This window comes from Zingiber officinale, chromosome 2B (genome assembly GCF_018446385.1).
Source record: "Zingiber officinale cultivar Zhangliang chromosome 2B, Zo_v1.1, whole genome shotgun sequence".
NCBI lineage: Eukaryota > Viridiplantae > Streptophyta > Magnoliopsida > Zingiberales > Zingiberaceae > Zingiber > Zingiber officinale.
In genome coordinates, this window is record NC_055989.1 from 119,098,306 (window position 1) to 119,115,379 (window position 17,074).

Below are 17,074 nucleotides of genomic sequence, written 5' to 3' on the forward strand. Positions count from 1 at the left end.
TTTTATATTTATTTATCGGTATTTTAAAAAAAACTCAATAGAACATTAATGAAAAAGGATTACAATAAATTAATCATGGTAGAAACTGACGTCAAAGGAAAAAACTCGTAGTCTTAATTTAATGACTCCAAAAAGTACTCTTTATTAGAGTACAAGTTTATAGTAAAAATCTAAATCCTAAATTAAAAAGATAAAAATTTAAATTATCCTAAAAATTATAAATTAATAATTCTAATAAAATTATATAATTTAGCATCCCCTCAAACTCACAATGCTACAGCCAGAAACACTAAGAGCTGGTCAGACAAAAACTAGAAGCGCGAAGTGAATGAACCTTGGTAAATATATCAGCTATATGTAGTGAGGAAGGAACAAACGGTAGCGTGATAGAGTCAAGTTGTAGATGATGATGAGTGAAATAACAATTTATCTCAATATGTTTCGTTCTCTCATGAAAAATTATAGTGCGCGGGATCTGAATAACACTCTGATTATCACAATGAAGAGTAGTAGGTTTTTGAAGAAAAATTTTCATATCTACAAACAATCAATGTAGTCAAACAATCTCATAAGTGGTGGTAGCCATGACACGGTACTCTGTTTCAGTGGAGGATCTGGAAACGACATTTTGCTTCTTACTCTTCTAAGAGATAAGAGAATCTCTAAGAAAAATACAAAAGTCGGTAGTCAACTTATGATCCATAAGGTCACCCTCCCCATCAGTATTAGAGTATGCATAGAGCTCTAATGAGGAAGTAGAAGAGACTAAGAGGCTTTGAAACTGAGTTCCCCGAAGATAATGAAGAATGTGAAGAACAACAACCCAATGAATTGTGGACGGTGTAGTGACAAACTAACTAACTAACCACATGTATAGCATACGTAATATTAGAATAAGTCACAGTGAGATAAACCAAGCTTTCCATAACTGTACGGTAGAGGTTAAGATCTGGCAAAGGAGAACTATCTGATGGAGAGTATCTAGCATTAGTCTCAAGAGGAGTATCAACTATCTTGTTGTCAGTGAGATGTGCATGCTCAAATAGATCAACTATGTACTTTGACTAAGACAAGAGATAACCTTAGGTGAAGAGGCGATCTTGATCCCTAGAAAATAGCTAGTAAACCCAAGTCTTTCATAGTGAAACAACGAGCTAATTCAAACTTCAAATACTCAATTCCATCAAAATTATCACTAGTAATTATCATGTCATCTACATATAAAGACAAAAGTATACGACCTACATACGTACACTTGACAAATAAAACTGAATAATAATTACTAGGACAAAAGTCAAGCGAGGTAATCACCATGGAGAACTTTGCAAACCAAGCACGTGGTGCTTGTTTGAGACTATAGAGAGCTTTGAGAAGTCTGCAAACTTCACCAAATCGGTGAGCAACTCCAGGAGAAGGCATCATATACATTTCTTCTTGAAGATCACCACTCAAGAAAGTATTCTTGACATCCATCTGAGATATTTTTCATTGATGAATAGAGATAATGACAATTAACATACGAACAGTGATCATTTTAGCAATAAGGGCAAAAGTTTTCTCATAATCCATGTCGTATTCCTGAGAGTAACCTTTAGCAATAAGATGAGTTTTGTACCGTTTGACAGAACCATCAAATTTAGTTTTGATCTTATAAACCTAACGAGAACCAATGGAGCATTTCCTTGGTGGTAGAGGTACCAAATCTCAAGTATGAGCATGATGTAGAACAGTTAATTTTTCATCCATAGTATTTTGTCAAAGAGGATTACCAACAGCCTCTCTATAGGACAAAGACTCAGAAAAATGATGAACAGAGGCAACAAAAGAAGCAAAGGAAGTTGAATAACAAGAATAAACAAAATCATGTAGTTTAGTAGACTTACGTGTAGACCGACGAATACGATTGTCCGTAATTTCTAGAGGTGATCGAACAATCACAGGAAGGGGGGGGGGGGGGGGGGGGGTGGAGGAGATGTCTCGAGAATATCAGATTCAGTGAAATCGTCATGTGAAATTTTTCATGAAATGAACTCATTATTATATACATCTCATCAAATGAACTAATCATTAAGTGAACAAATCATGAAATGAACTCATTATTTAAATGAATTAATCATTCTTTTAAGACTGTGAACACATAACATTCCATTTTCTAGTTTGTTAATATATAACATAACTTTTCATAAAGTAGTATTGTTCGTACATAACAACAATTTCTACTACATAATTTTATTAAATTTAATGGGCTAATACTGTTCATACATAACGAAAGTCACAGCAACAACACTTTAATAAGCTAGATAAGCTAACACTACTGTCGCTACAACAACACTAGTATAGCGGTAAACACTATCCATTTCATCTTGGACTCAATTAGGGTAATCTCAGGTAGATCAGTTTTATAATTTTCTATTGGATCCACATTCAGATCCTCTTGTGGATCCTCCTCAAATTCTTTGGGATTCTCTTGATCCACATGGTGAAGTAATTCTACACACAACTGTGCATATGAGATTCATCCTTCAAAGATCCCTCATAAATGATGTGTTACTTCATTAAGATGTATCGATAGAGATTGGACCAAAACCCAAATCCTATAATTATCCAAGATTGGAAACTCTTCTTGCTCGAGCTTCCAGAACAACTGATCGAACCATCCAATATGCCCTCTGAGTCCGTAAATCGGGCCATACTCAATCTCCTCTCTCAGCTCATTACATCGCATGTCATGACGAGTCATCGTGTATATCATCCTCGACATCTAGAATTGAAAATAACAATGTAGTATAAAACAGACAGACCAGCAACAAATCAATTCATTTCAATTCACACATATGTATATAACCAATACACAGAATAACTACGTAAATAAGAAAAATAAATTTTATTTATTTAAGTAGCTCCAGTTGACTAATACATTAGACCAGTCGATTGGGTAACTAGATCCTAAGTCCCCTGCCCTCATTAGAATTAATCTAATTAGGATGTTTAGTTGTTATTGTTTAACCTAAGTCCATTTAAGTCTAAACCAGACTTATTGATCAAATCAATGTTTATTTGATCAATCCTAGTCCATTGGATAATTTGACACAATTTTGATCAAATTTGGTCTATTAGAACAAATCTAGTCCACTTGATCAAATCTGGAAAGGTCCAGTCTAATTAGATTCAATACACTTTGATTGAATCAAACTGATCTGGTTAAACTAACCAATGGTTTGGACCAGACTAGGGTCTAAAAGGACTAACCTAATATAGTTAAAACAACCAATGATTAAACTAGACTTTTGTCTAACTGGACCAAATTGATCCAGTTAAATCAACCAATAGTTTGAACCAGATCGGGATCTCAATGACCTAATTATTCAAGTCCATGCCCAATTAATTGAAATATTAAAAAAACAAAATTTAATTTATAATTTAATTGAGCTGTGAATTAATTAAATCATTTTCTAATTAATTGTAACATGCATTAATTAAAAAGTTACATTAATGCTGTCAGCGTTGGCATTAATTTCAATATGCATGAGTTTCGAAAGTTTTTTTTATGCATTAATAAATCATAGTTTAATGCATTAATAATAAACTTAATGGTTGCCCCAAAAAATTTTACCGAAACATATGCACGAAATTTAATGCTTGGTAAGAAACCTAATGCTTCGATTTTTGTTCACTATTACCCATGCCGCTTTTCTTTCTCCATCGCTAGCACCCATGCTGCCATCACCTCTGGCTCCCTTCGCTCGTCGGTCATAATCGGAGCACTAACCTCTTAATCGTCCACCGGCCAAAAACAGAGACAAACTCTGTGGTTATCATCTGCTGTGCTCGAGGTTTGGCGATAGTCACAGATTGCGATTATGCCTAGCGACGACGGAATCTAATAGAGCAAACTTCGTCGATGATTCCTCCGACGATGAACAGGTGCATACCATTTGAACGGATCTACTCATATATCTTGTGCAGATCCTTTTATAGTAACATGATCTACAATCATAAGAGATCTTATGCTTTCACAGCAACATTGATCATGTCCGGAATCTGAGTCAAACGGACCGTCGGGTGAGGTGGATAGAATGTTGACTGAATCGCGATGTCTCGGAGGAGGGGGGTATGCTGAGATGACTTTTGTGTTGACCAAGTCGTCGGAAGTCCTCTAGTCAAGGCTACCTGTAGCCTGCGATCGGGTCACCACGGTCCCTGGTACCCCAATTCTCAAGGCAAATCCAACGAATATATGAGTAATAGACTAATAATATAATAATGAAATAAATGAGGGGCAAGTACAAAAAACGTACCCTGACCCAGGGGGCGCCCTCGGATGGGACGCTGCTTGAGTTGTCGTGACCCGGAAGAGTAGATGCATGAGTCGGATGAGCCGAATGTGGAGCTGGGTCTGGCGGCGCGGAGTTGAATGCAACCTGGGTCTAAAAGATGACCCACAGGCCGGGACCTAGCAGAAATACGTAGACTGGGATATGACATCGACACGCGGGGTTGGGATATAATATCAGCATGTAGACATGAGTATAATAATGACACGAAGTGTGGGTAGTAATAATGGCACGCGGGCCGGGATAAGACATCGGCACACAGACTGGGATAAGATATCGACACGCAGGCCGGGATAAAATATCGACACACAGGCCGGGATATAAAACGTTACACAAGTCAGGTCAAAATATAATGACAATGAGGGCTCGAAGGCACGATCGACATCGGAATCATACGACAGTAGCGGGTCAGATATCGGACCGACACTAGAAGTGTACGATAGGGTGTATCGGATGTTGGATCGACTTTGGATGCGTACGACAGGGTGGATTAGAAGCTAACCGCCACAATGAGGGTCGATCGCAAGCAACAGTAAGCATAGGACGTCGGAGACAACACTGAATGGAGGAGGTGTCGTCCATCTCGGTAGGAGAGGGCGACATGCTTTGTAGGGCGAGGAAGGCGGCAACAGGAGAGATGGAAAGTGGAGGCAGCGCTTTACCCAGAGACCCGCGACACAGAGGCAGCGGTACAAAAATGGAGGGAGAGAGGAGGCATGAGGCGGTCGTGCCCGCTCATGGTCAGCAGCGCTAGCAGGAGGAAGAAACAGTGCTAGCGGTAGCGTGGAGAGGAGAAAGGGGGAGGAGTCGGCAGCACCCCGCGTGGAGGAAGAAGAAGAGGCTGCTCGCGATGGCGTCGATCCCTCACGGTGACGGCGTGCTCCCATGTGGCGACAGTGACATGCGCCGTGCGGCGACGACAACACATGAGGTGGTGTCGGTGTGGAGAAGAAAGCGACGATGGTCATGGCGTCAAGGGGAGAAGGAAGAGGAGAGGTAGTGGCTGGTGTCCTTGCGAAGGTGGCCTGAAGGGGAGTGACCGTCGGCATTGGCTGATGGCGGAGCTCGCATTCCCCCTCCGTCCTTCGTCATGGTGGCGGAAAAATCCTCCCAAACATGAACCCTTCCTCCCACCCTTAATGCCCTAATAGTAAAAAGACACAAATACCTCTCTCTTTCTCTCTAATTCCCTCCTCTGCCCCTCAACCATATCCACATCAAACATGATCATAAAGTAAACAGAAAGATAGTGATCTATCATGGATTCAACATTTTTTTTGATATCATTGTTGGTTTAAATATATGAAATACAAAAATATGAAATCTGTAAAACTCATAATGATCTCCTATAGTAAATTTTGATCTTTGTTTGATTCTATGGACCTAATTGATCAACTTGACAAATCGACTCAACTCGATCAAACGATTCAACTCAATCAATTAATTACTTATTTGACTTCACTCCAAATAGAAATATTTTATTTACAAGTAGACCATCTTAAGTCAACTTCCTAATCGACTGAGCACATTACTCAATTAGAATCAACCTCCAATTGATTGGGTTATTTGACTATGACAAAACTAATGACTGAGTCATTATCTAAGTCGAGTACGTAACTACTCGCATTCTAAAATATAATTCACTCACTCTCACAAACTCACTTTAAGAGTTTACCTATTGTAGCTTTAATTATTTTGCCCATGAGGCCATCTCCAATTAGTCCTCGGATGTACCAAACCTTCCAAACATTTCATGTGTCATGCTCCACTCATTCACCTACACAATCCACCTCGATTGTTTTTCATCACAGTTGCCACCTTGATGCTCTTTGCCCTATAGTCTTTTGAATGTCTTATACCCTCCTTCATCGATCTCCAATGGACCTTTAAGCCATCAAGTAACACCAACTTTGCTGCACCAAGTCAAACTCCATTAGCTTTGAGTACACTCCACCAAATCGCTACACGACTTCATGCATGCATTTTGAATAATTCTAACTTAAATTATTAACTCATCGTATCAAAATTAAATATCGATCTAGGTCGAGCACACCACTTAGGGCACGATTATACAAATAGTTACATTGATCATCATCCATGTCCGCTATAACTCTAGCTATTGCTCAACCCTTAAAGCTACACTCAGTGCAAAGGTCGGGCTCCTACTTTTAGATGCATGAGGTTATGCTCGCTATCATTGTTGTCACCTGTTGTTACTGTGCTCATTAGTCTCTACTTGTTACAACTCTTAGAGTATAATATTAATTTCTCTATAATATTTCTAAAATTTAAAATAAAATATTTATTTTATTAAATTTAAATAATCATTTTTCATTACACACTAAATCAATTATCCTAAAAATCCTATTATCTTTAGTTTTTAATTATTTTCTTCTATCACTTCTATTTTTTAATTATTTTTTTCTCTGTTACTTATATAATATCTATTTTTCATTACTTAATTCATTTCTTTTATTTTTTTTCTCTTAAATTAAATGATATTTTAATATTTAAAAAATAGATTTCATTTTCTAAATTTAGTGAGATACTATTTATGAAATTTAAATTTATAAAAAAATTTAAGGAATGAATAGAGTAGTTAATGTAAATTTTTTATATAAAATGTAAAATTTAAGATAATTTCTATATTTAAAGAAATTGACATGGATGTTTATAACAATTTTGTTGGTGCAATCATACTTTAACTTGGTGTTGTTAGATAAGGTTTTGTATTTTTTTTTTTTTGGATAATATGCTGGAGCAATCTTGATTGGGTCAACTTATGCCCCTAGGGCGCAGCACAGAAAGTGGGGGCACGACATTTCTAACATAATAATTAGGGGTCGATTCTCAGGAATTGACGATCTGAGGTTTATCTTACTATACGTCTAGCACCTATATATTTATATGTACCTTCTTTCATATCCATGAGGTCGGCATTAAAAAGACCGCTAATATAACGGATATATATATATATATATATATATATATATATATATATATATATATATATATATATATATATATATATATATTTTTATTGGGCCAACTTATAATTAAGTTAATATGTTAAGAAGGACCAAATTGATTAGATACCAATGAAACTTCAAAAGGTATCAGTAGGTGGAAAGTAGAATAGGTGCCGCCGTGTCGGTAAGCGGAAACTACGTGATTTGGTAATACCCAAGGTCCAATAAAATTAATATTAGATAAAGTTGATTGTATATTTAATAAATAAAAAAAATTCTATCTTGACCTACCACTACCAATTAAGAATAATTAGATATTTAGTACGTTAATAAAAGATACACCTAAGGTTATGTGGAAGACGTGATTGATAAAATCTCGAAAAAATAATATGTAAAGGGAAAAAATATTAAGAAAAAGTTTAGGAATAAAAATCATATGCTATTAATTTATATATCTATTTTTAAATATTTTGCTGAGCGTTTTTTTCAAAGAGTAATTTATGATTACTCAAAATCTCTTTGTAGTTAACAGTGTTGAGTGGAACGAGGGTGACTAGCACTAAGCTTAGAGGTAGGAATGTAAACAAGTTGAATCGAGTCGAATAATATTAGGTTCGAGCTCGACTCATTTAAGTTAAATTCGGACTCGAGCTTGGCTCAAGCTTGAATCGAACTTTTAGGCTCGAGTTCGGCTCGTTTTAGAATTTCAAGTTTACGAACAGTTCGAGCTCGGCTCGTTATTAGTTTGATTATCAAAGTTAACTAGCCTAACTCGTTAAGCGAGTTCGGGCTCGTTTAGAGCTCGTTTTTGGTTCATTTTAGAGCTTATTTTTTGGCTCATTTTAAAATTCATTTTAAGGCTCGTTTTAGAACTCGTTTTTTTTAGCTCGTTTTAGAACTTGTTTTTTGGCTCGGTTTAAGATTCGTTTTAAGGTTCGTTTTTTTAGCTCACAAGCCTATAAATGAACATGTTCACGAGTTCATGAGCCGAATATCTTTAAGCTCGATCTCGGCTCGATAAAATTGTCGAGCTCGAAATCGAACTTGAGTTCGGCTCGATAAGACAAACGAACGAATTCGAACAAGCTTTTTACAGAATCGAGCTCTGAATAGCTCGCGAACCGTTTGGTTCATTTACATCCCTACCCTGAAATAATTTAGTAAAAATGATTTCGGTGGGCAGACTACTAAAATAACAAATAACGGTAAATTAGAGAAAAATCTCCAATCACAATGTTAACTTTGCATGCAATCCCCATGTCCAAAAAACTTTGTTTCCACTCCCTGCATGCAAAGTATTAATTGTTTTAACTCCCTCATGCAAATATTGATACCTAAATTGCCCTCAGATTTTTTTAGGTACAAAAATTCTAAAATTGAGTACAAAAAGTTCAAAAATGAGTATAATTCTTCTTAAAGTAAGTACTTTATATTAAAAATCGAGTATATTTTCTATCAAAATTGTCTCTCTTATTTTTTAGGTATAAAAAGTCTAAAAATAAGTATAATTCATGTTAAATTCAGCACTTTACACTATAATCTAGTACTCTATACTAGGATCGAGTATATTTTCTATCGAAATTAACCCTCATATTTTTCGGTACAAATAGTCTAAAAATGAGTATAATTCCTATTAAATTCAGTACATTAAACTAAAATCGAGTATATTTTGAGGTAAAAAAAGAATCGTACTCAATTTGATAGAAAATATACTAAATTCTAAGTTAATATACTTAATTTAAGAGGATTTATACTGATTTTTAGACTTTTTGTATCTAAAAATATCATGGGCAATTAGGTAAAGATGTTTGACTGGGGAGTAAAAATAAAGATTTTTATGAATGAGGATTACATGTAAAAATTTATTTGTCAATAGGGACTACATACAAAATTACCCTAATTCCTACTTCAGCATGGGGACCAGATAAATGAATTTGACCCGACCCGAGTCGAAGGAACGAAATCCGCATGGTGGCGCCGGTGGCGCCGGTGGAGCCGGACGTCCACAACCGCTGCATGTTCCTTCTCCGTCGCTGCTCCTCCGAGCGCCACCTCCGTGCCGCCCACGCCCTCTTCCTGGTTGGCAGACTCCACCTCCACCCCTTCGTCCTCAGCCGCCTCATCCTCGCCGCTTGCTCCCTCCGCCCGCCCGCCCTCCCCTACGCCTCTCTCCTCTTCCATCACTCCCCTTATCCCCCCAGCACCTTCGCCCACAACGCCCTCATCCGCGCCCACGCCCGCAGCCCTCATCCTCGTGCCGCCCTCCCTCTATTCCGCCGCCTTCTCGCCTCCGCCGCAGCTGACCACCACTCCTTCCCCTTCGTTCTCGCCGCCTGTGCCGCAAACGGATCCCTCGTCGATGGTGCCCAGGTCCACGCCCTCGTCGTCAAGAACGGCCTCTCCTCTGCCGATCCCTACGTCCAGACCGCCCTTCTGCGGCTCTACTCTCACGCCATCGACGACGCCCCGAAGCTGTTCGACGAAATCCCCAACCCCGACGCCGTCCACTACGACGTCCTGATGAACGTGTTCATCCGGCGCGGCGTTCCCTCCGAGGCGCTTCGTCTTTTCGACCGCTTGCTGCTCTCCAACTTAGAGCCTGATAACTTCGCCGTCACCACCGCCCTCACTGCCTGCGCCCACGCAGGCGCTCTCGAGCAGGGCGTCCGAATCCACAAATATCTTGCCTCCAAGGACGCATCCTATGCGAAGGACACTTTCCTGGGCTCGGCCCTCGTGAGCATGTACGCCAAGTGCGGCTGCATAAAAGATGCCGTGGAGGTTTTCGACGCGGTGCCTAACAGAAACAACCACATGTGGGCGACCATGATCGGGGCCTATGCGATGCACGGCTTCCCGGAGAAGGCGATCGCCTGCGTGCGGCGGATGCAGGAGGTGGACCAGTTGCGCCCGGACGGGGTCGTGCTGCTTGGGGCGCTGGCCGCCTGTGCGCATGCCGGCCGCGTGGAGGATGGCTTGCTTCTGTTGGGTGACATGGAGGCTAAGTACGCAGTGGCGCCGGAGCACGAGCACTACAGCTGCGCCGTGGATATGCTGTGCCGGGTGGGGAGATTGGAGGAAGCTCTGCTGCTCATACGCAGAATGCCGATGAGGCCGCTGGCCTCGGTGTGGGGCTCGTTGCTGACAGGATGCAGGATACAGGGAAATGTGGAACTGGCGGAGACAGCTGTGGCGGAGCTCCAGCGCTTCACCGAGAGCGATGGAGACGACGAGGGGGTGTATGTGCAGTTGTCCAACATCTACCTGAATGCCAATAGGAAAGAGGAGGCTTGCAAGGTTAGGAAGCTGGTCGGGAGCAGAGGGAGCAAGAAGACGCCAGCGCGCAGTGCGATCCATGTGGAAGGGAAAGCGAGCTCCTTTGTGGCAGGGGATCAAGCGCACCCTCGGCGGACGGAGATATGGACGATGCTCGAACTGTTGACAGATCATATAAGCTCCTGCACTGAGGATGACAGACCTTCTTCATGGATCTGAAATGCATGCATGATGCTTCTCATTGAAGTGAAGAACATCATGGGTGATCACAGAGAAGAGAATTTTACAGAATTTAAATGATCAATCCTTCTTCTGGATCTTAGTTACAGAGACGAGCAGGGTCGACAGAAGATTTCACTAAAATAGTTTATATATCAACGCTCGTCTGATCGATCTCTGAGATACATCAACTTTCAGTGTATTTGGACTGATCGCATGGTTGTCATTGGGAGCCGAAGAATTGAAAATTCTTTGTTAAAGCATTCAACTACATTGTAGCAGTCTCTTATTTGATATTTAGTGGAGTGTGGTTATCAGTATCAAAGCGTAGATACCCTCTGAATCTATTTGGACCATTTGCCTGCCATGGGCAAGTTTGCAGACATTCTCATCAATAATACCATGAGACAAGATTCTCTTAGGTTCTTGACCAGTTTAAGCTACATAATCTCCTAGACACAATGAACAATTCTTCAAAAGTGGGAAATATGTAAAGGGTCTTAGAGTTTTAGGATTTTACTTTAGAATTCTTCAAGTGTGGCAGGTGAGTAAAGGTAAGTCACTGGAAGTGAGTAATTGTGAGGACGCGTTCCCGGGAAGGGAACATTAGGCGTCGATCCGGCTTAGAAATGTGGAAGGGAGTGATTGTGAGGATGTGTTCTCGGGAAGGGAACATTAGGCGTCGATCCGGCTTAGATCCATTTCGGATATCTAAGTCGAGATCGTGACTAGATTCCGGTCTCGGAAAGATAGAATTTAAGTCATACTCTTCATGTTGAACTTATAAACTGTGCTAACACGTTGTTTTACAGGTTACACATTATATATGTGCCTTGGACTAACCTTGTCTTGCAGGAGGACTTTTTGGAGAAAGGAGGTCCGAGCGCCCAGAAGGGATCCGGATGCCTAGAGGCAAATATTATCCAGGATGCGGCGTCGACACGTGGAGCTCGCTGGTTGGGTCTACCATGTCACACCAGGACGCTCGGAAGGGATCCGGGGCGCCCCAAGCCTCCTATATAAGGAGGGTCAAAGGCGGAGCTTAAAACAACAACTCTGAACTGAAAACCTGCTCTCCTGTGCTCTTGCAACACTGTGAAAGATCTCCGACAAAGCTCTGTCCGTTTCTTCTTATTTTCTATTGTCGGTATTTCTTGTTCTAGCTTTTCTGTACTTAAACTTTGTAATTGAATATTCGAATTGCTAGTGATTGTCTAACAAAAGTACTCAACGAGTACGGACCTTGGAGTAGGAGTTGACACAGGCTCCGAACCAAGTAAAAAAGTTCTGTGTTAGCATTGTTTTACTTTTCCGCTACGCTTACTCTCGACGAATTTTTGTAATCGATATTCATCCCCCCCTCTATTGAACGATCACAATCCAACAGTTCATTGCTCCTGAATCTACAATCCACAAAGGATACGAATCAACTAACAACACTGTATTTGCAACATATTGCTCGTGGAAAGAAGACAAAAATGGATCTACCTTTTTAGGCTTAGTACAATCCCGAGCAAAATGGCCCTTCTTGCCACAGTTGAAGCAAGTCAACCTGCTCTTAGGTTTTTGTCCATATTTCTTTCCTTTCTTCTTGATTTTGGTTTTTCGCAGCAACAACATTAGCCTCCTTTCCTTTCCTCTTTCCTTTCTTAAACCACTTGTCCTTATTCTTTGAACCAGAACCTTCAGCTATAAAAGCTTGACCTGAAATCCTTGCGGATTCAATCCTCTCCGCCTCAAGTTCCACATGGCGTGAGACATCAGTGAAGTCTTGATACTCTCACTATGGGTCAGGTTCTGTTTCATCGTTTCCCAAGAATCAGGAAGGGAATGGATAACTGCCTGAACTTGTTGTTCATCGGTCAACGCATAACCAGCAGTCTTAAGCTCTCGAATCATGTTACCCATCTCCCTGAGATGTTGGGCCATGGTAGCATTCGAGCGCTTTTTACAGCTATCAAACTTGATAGTTAGCTGACGAAGCTTACTCAGACTGACTCCACTGTACTTCTCTCTAAGGGCTACCCAGACATCATGAGCCGATGGTAATGGCTCATACTCAAATACCAGGTCATCCACTATTGAACTAATCAATATATCCTTAGCAATGGAGTCCTTCCTTTTCCATGCCTTATAGGCATCAAGGTCACGTCTGTGTTGTGCTGTAGAACCATCAATCGGTTCCTTCATGATTTGATTTACAGCCTCTAGAACTTCTTGTTCCTCAAGAACGTATTGTATTTTGAGGTGCCAGATTTTGTAGTTATCCCCATATAATTTTTCACCCTTATTGAGTTCAGCTATGATGTTTTTAGTTGCCATGATCTACATAAATAAATAAATTATTTATTATTTCAGTGTAATTCATATATATGCAATTAATTATTGACTCAGTGTAAATTAGAATTAGTTTACAAAATCAAGTGATAACATTGTTTTCACTCATCATTTGTATGTTCTAATCTAATCAACACTGATCAATCATATTACACACATCCCATCTAATGAACGAATCATTATTAAAATGAACTAATCATTTTTCATATGAACTAATCATTTTTCATATGAACTAATCATATGGATATATGAACTAATTATATCATGAAATGAACTAGTCATTTCCAAGTTAGTTAACATATAACATAACTTTTCATTATTTAATTCTGTTCGTACAAAACGACAGAAATTATTATATGACTCAAAAATCAGATGAGCTAACACTGTTCGTACATAACGATAGTAAACAGAACACTAGTAAACTAGATAAGCTAGCACTACTCCCACTAAGATAAATGCTAGAGCAGTGGGTAATTGCATCCCGTTCATCCCGGATTCTATGATGGGTGGATCAGCCTCAGATGTATCATATCCATTTCTAGATCTTCTACACATTTTTGAGGATCCTCCTTTGATTCTTCTCGATCCATCTCTAGATCCTCCTCAGGATCTATCTCTGGATCCTTTTCAAAATCTTTAGGATCCATTTCTGGATCTTCTTTAAATTCTTCGAGGTTCATTTCCGGATCGTCTTTAGATTCTTCAGAATTTGGATCCTCCTCTAAATCTTCAGAATCCAGTTATAGATCCTCCTCAGATTCTTCGAAGTTCATATCTTCGAGATCTGGATTCTCTTCAGATTCATTAGGACCCCATTCCAAATGAAGTAACTGTCTGCACATCTCTGAATATGAAATGTGCCCATCAGACTCATCCTAAAGTTGGAATGCTATCTGCCTTAGATGTTCCGATAATGAATAAACCAGATACCATCTTCTTTCTGTTTCCTGAACTGGATACCCTTCTTGCTCGAGATTCCAGAACAACCAATCGAGCCGACCAATAAGCCTACCGACTCCCGGATCCGGGTCATATCCCAGCTTCTTGATCTCCTCCCATAGCTCATGTTATCGTTCATAGCGACTAGTCATTGTGTATATCGTTCTTTGTATCTGAAATTGAAAATCATGATGCCAGTACAAAACTGACTGACCAGTAACAAAAACCGGTCAAATTCAATTCCCACATTTAGAACAAAATGTACAGAATACACAAACAATTAAGAAAAATAAATTTTCTTATTTTGGGGAGTCTCATATGACTGACGCATTGGATCGATTGATCAGGAATCCCGATCTTAAGCTTAGTCTATTGTCCTCATTAGAACTAATCTAATTGGACAGGGATTTCTGACCTATGTTCTGTTATTGTTTAAGCCCATTTGAGTCAATCTCAGACTTATTGATCAAACTCAGATCCGTTTGATTCATCCAATGCCCATTGGATTAAGTTTGACCCATTAGAACAAATCTAATTTTTATGATCAAATCTGACACAACAGAACTAATCCGGTCATATTTGACCAACCCAACTTCTGTAATCAAACGCACCCCAATTAATTCAATAATAAACGAACTGGTTAAACCAACAAATAATTTGAACCAGATCTAGATATCATTGAATCAATTTGGTCTGCTTAAATCAATTAATAATTTAAACCAGACCTGAGTTTGATTAGACAAGTTGGTCTGGTTCCATTTTTGGTAAATTGAACCATAAATTAATTAAATATTTATTTATTTATTAATAATACATTTCCTTATGTATTTAATTAATTAATAAATATATTTAATTAAATTTTAGGCACTGTTCATGAAGAAGAAAAAAAATTTAAAACATGCCTGCATGTTTTTTTTTATACGATTTTTTTTCTTCGTCACTGTGCTTCGTCAAAAATACTGTGCATTTCCTTTTTCAATCGATTCATGAATCGATCAGTGTGTTTTTTTTCTTTACTGTGCTTAAAAAAAAAACATCCGTACACTTTATTTTTTTTTCTTCTCAATCGATTCAGGAATCGATTCAGCACAGGCACTATGCCTTTTAATTGATTCATGCACAGTGTTGAATCGATTCAACACTGTGCTTCGTCAAAAGCGACACTATTCGTGATTTTGAATCGATCGAAACGAAATTTCAATCGATTCAATTCAATTGAATCGATTGGTTAATCGATTCAATTGATGAACAGTGTTACTGTTCATCTTCTTATTCGCGACAGAAGAAGAAAAACGCGAGCTTTTTGCATCGATTTCCATGCTTTCAAAACCATGCATGCTCTGATACCATTGTTGGTAATTTGAGAGCATGAAAAACTAAAGCGAAGCAAAACAAAATCACTCACAGTGAACTCCCGAATATATCGCAACTGAAGACGTCGTCGGTCGACGAAGAGGTTGTCGTTGTCGGAAGCACGATCACGAGGCAACCGGAAAGTACTTCAAGGTTCACGAGCCAAATCCCAGCCGCTAGATGTTCTCCTTTGCTCACACATGATTACCTCACTACTACACTCTCCGATCACCTTCGCAACACCAGTCGCTCGCACCCACTGCTCTCTTCTTTTGGATATGTGCTTGGACGCTGCTTGGACACCCCTTTGTCTCCTTGGCATTTACAGCAAAGGGAGTAACGAAGGGGAACCTTTCGTCTCCAGTAACACCTAACATTACCAAGCTCACCAAAGCTAATCGAGATCGAGGTAGCTAACGAAAAAGGTAAACCCACACCCCCCCTCAAATTAATTTATTTCTTCTTCCCTTTCTTTTCTTCTCTGTTTTTACAAAAATAACAGTCATCTTTTTAGTTTTTTCCAGCGAGCATTCCTTTACAAGTAGCTCTTTTTTTGCTTTGTTTAACCATAGCAAGAACAAGAGGAGTAAGTTATTCATTTCTTCTTTAATGTTTCATTAATCGAAAAATAATTGTAAAGTATAAATTTTATTTTATTAGGTCGCTAGTTAGGATGATTATTTGGATTGCAATGAAGGTCTCATATGTATGAATGCTAAATATTGTGACAAAGTAAGATCACAAATGATTGTTTGATTTTGATTCATCGATAAGCTACGAGGATCATTAGTTTTAACTAGACTTAATCAAGGGCTAAGGTTAAAATTTTTAAATTTAAGTTTATTTTTATCTTCTTAAATTTAAAATTTAAGGTTTTGGATTGTGAAAATTGACCTACGAAATTTTTAAAAATTTCAACTTATATTTTAAAAATATTTTAGAGTTTTTAAGAGTTGGATAATCTGATTTTATAGTGTATTATTTTTTTTATTTATTGAATTCGGTCCCGCCACTATTCATACGTATTGATCTATATAGGAGCATCATTGTCGATATTGGAGGTTGATCGATAGACATCTAGTACGTATCAGGCCAATCCATATTATTGGAGGGAGCTCCATTATTGGCAATGAAAACTTTAAAACAATTAAAACTTGCCTCCAGGGCATAGTGCAGACGGTAGACGCATAATATCTCTTGCATAATGGTTAGGGGTCGATTCTCAAGAACTGACGACCTGAGGTTTACCCCGTTATGCGTCTATGGACTGTGTACCTGTATGAACCTCCCTCCATATCCCGCTAAGATAATGGATCTACCTTTTTTAAAACAATTAAAATTTTTTATTTTTCCAAATACAATTAAAACAATATAGATTATAAAATAAAGAATTAAAGATATATTTTTGCCATTTTAAGCTTGATTTGGACCATTAATCGAATTGATGAGATGCCTAGCTGCCATTAATTTCCAAATCCTCTCAGATTTTTTAAATTAAATGTCATTTCAAATCTCACATCCTTCCAAATTTTATTCAATCAATATTATCATTAATTCTAATTAATTAAAATTCTTTATTCTCCCATTGAATATCTCTATAAATTCACACGCCAATTGAAAATTTATATATCTTCATTAATTATCGCA

At 38.7% G+C, this 17,074-nt stretch overlaps 1 protein-coding gene across 1 annotated transcript; it reads left to right on the top strand.

Moving 5' to 3' along the window:
- Positions 1 to 9,208: 9,208 nt before the first annotated feature.
- On the top strand, positions 9,209 to 11,231 carry LOC122046935 (putative pentatricopeptide repeat-containing protein At3g28640). Its single transcript, XM_042607892.1, has one exon. It carries the CDS (start codon positions 9,272 to 9,274, stop codon positions 10,796 to 10,798), a length of 1,527 nt encoding a protein of 508 aa, XP_042463826.1. The 5' UTR covers positions 9,209 to 9,271; the 3' UTR covers positions 10,799 to 11,231.
- The last annotated feature ends 5,843 nt before the right edge of the window (positions 11,232 to 17,074 follow it).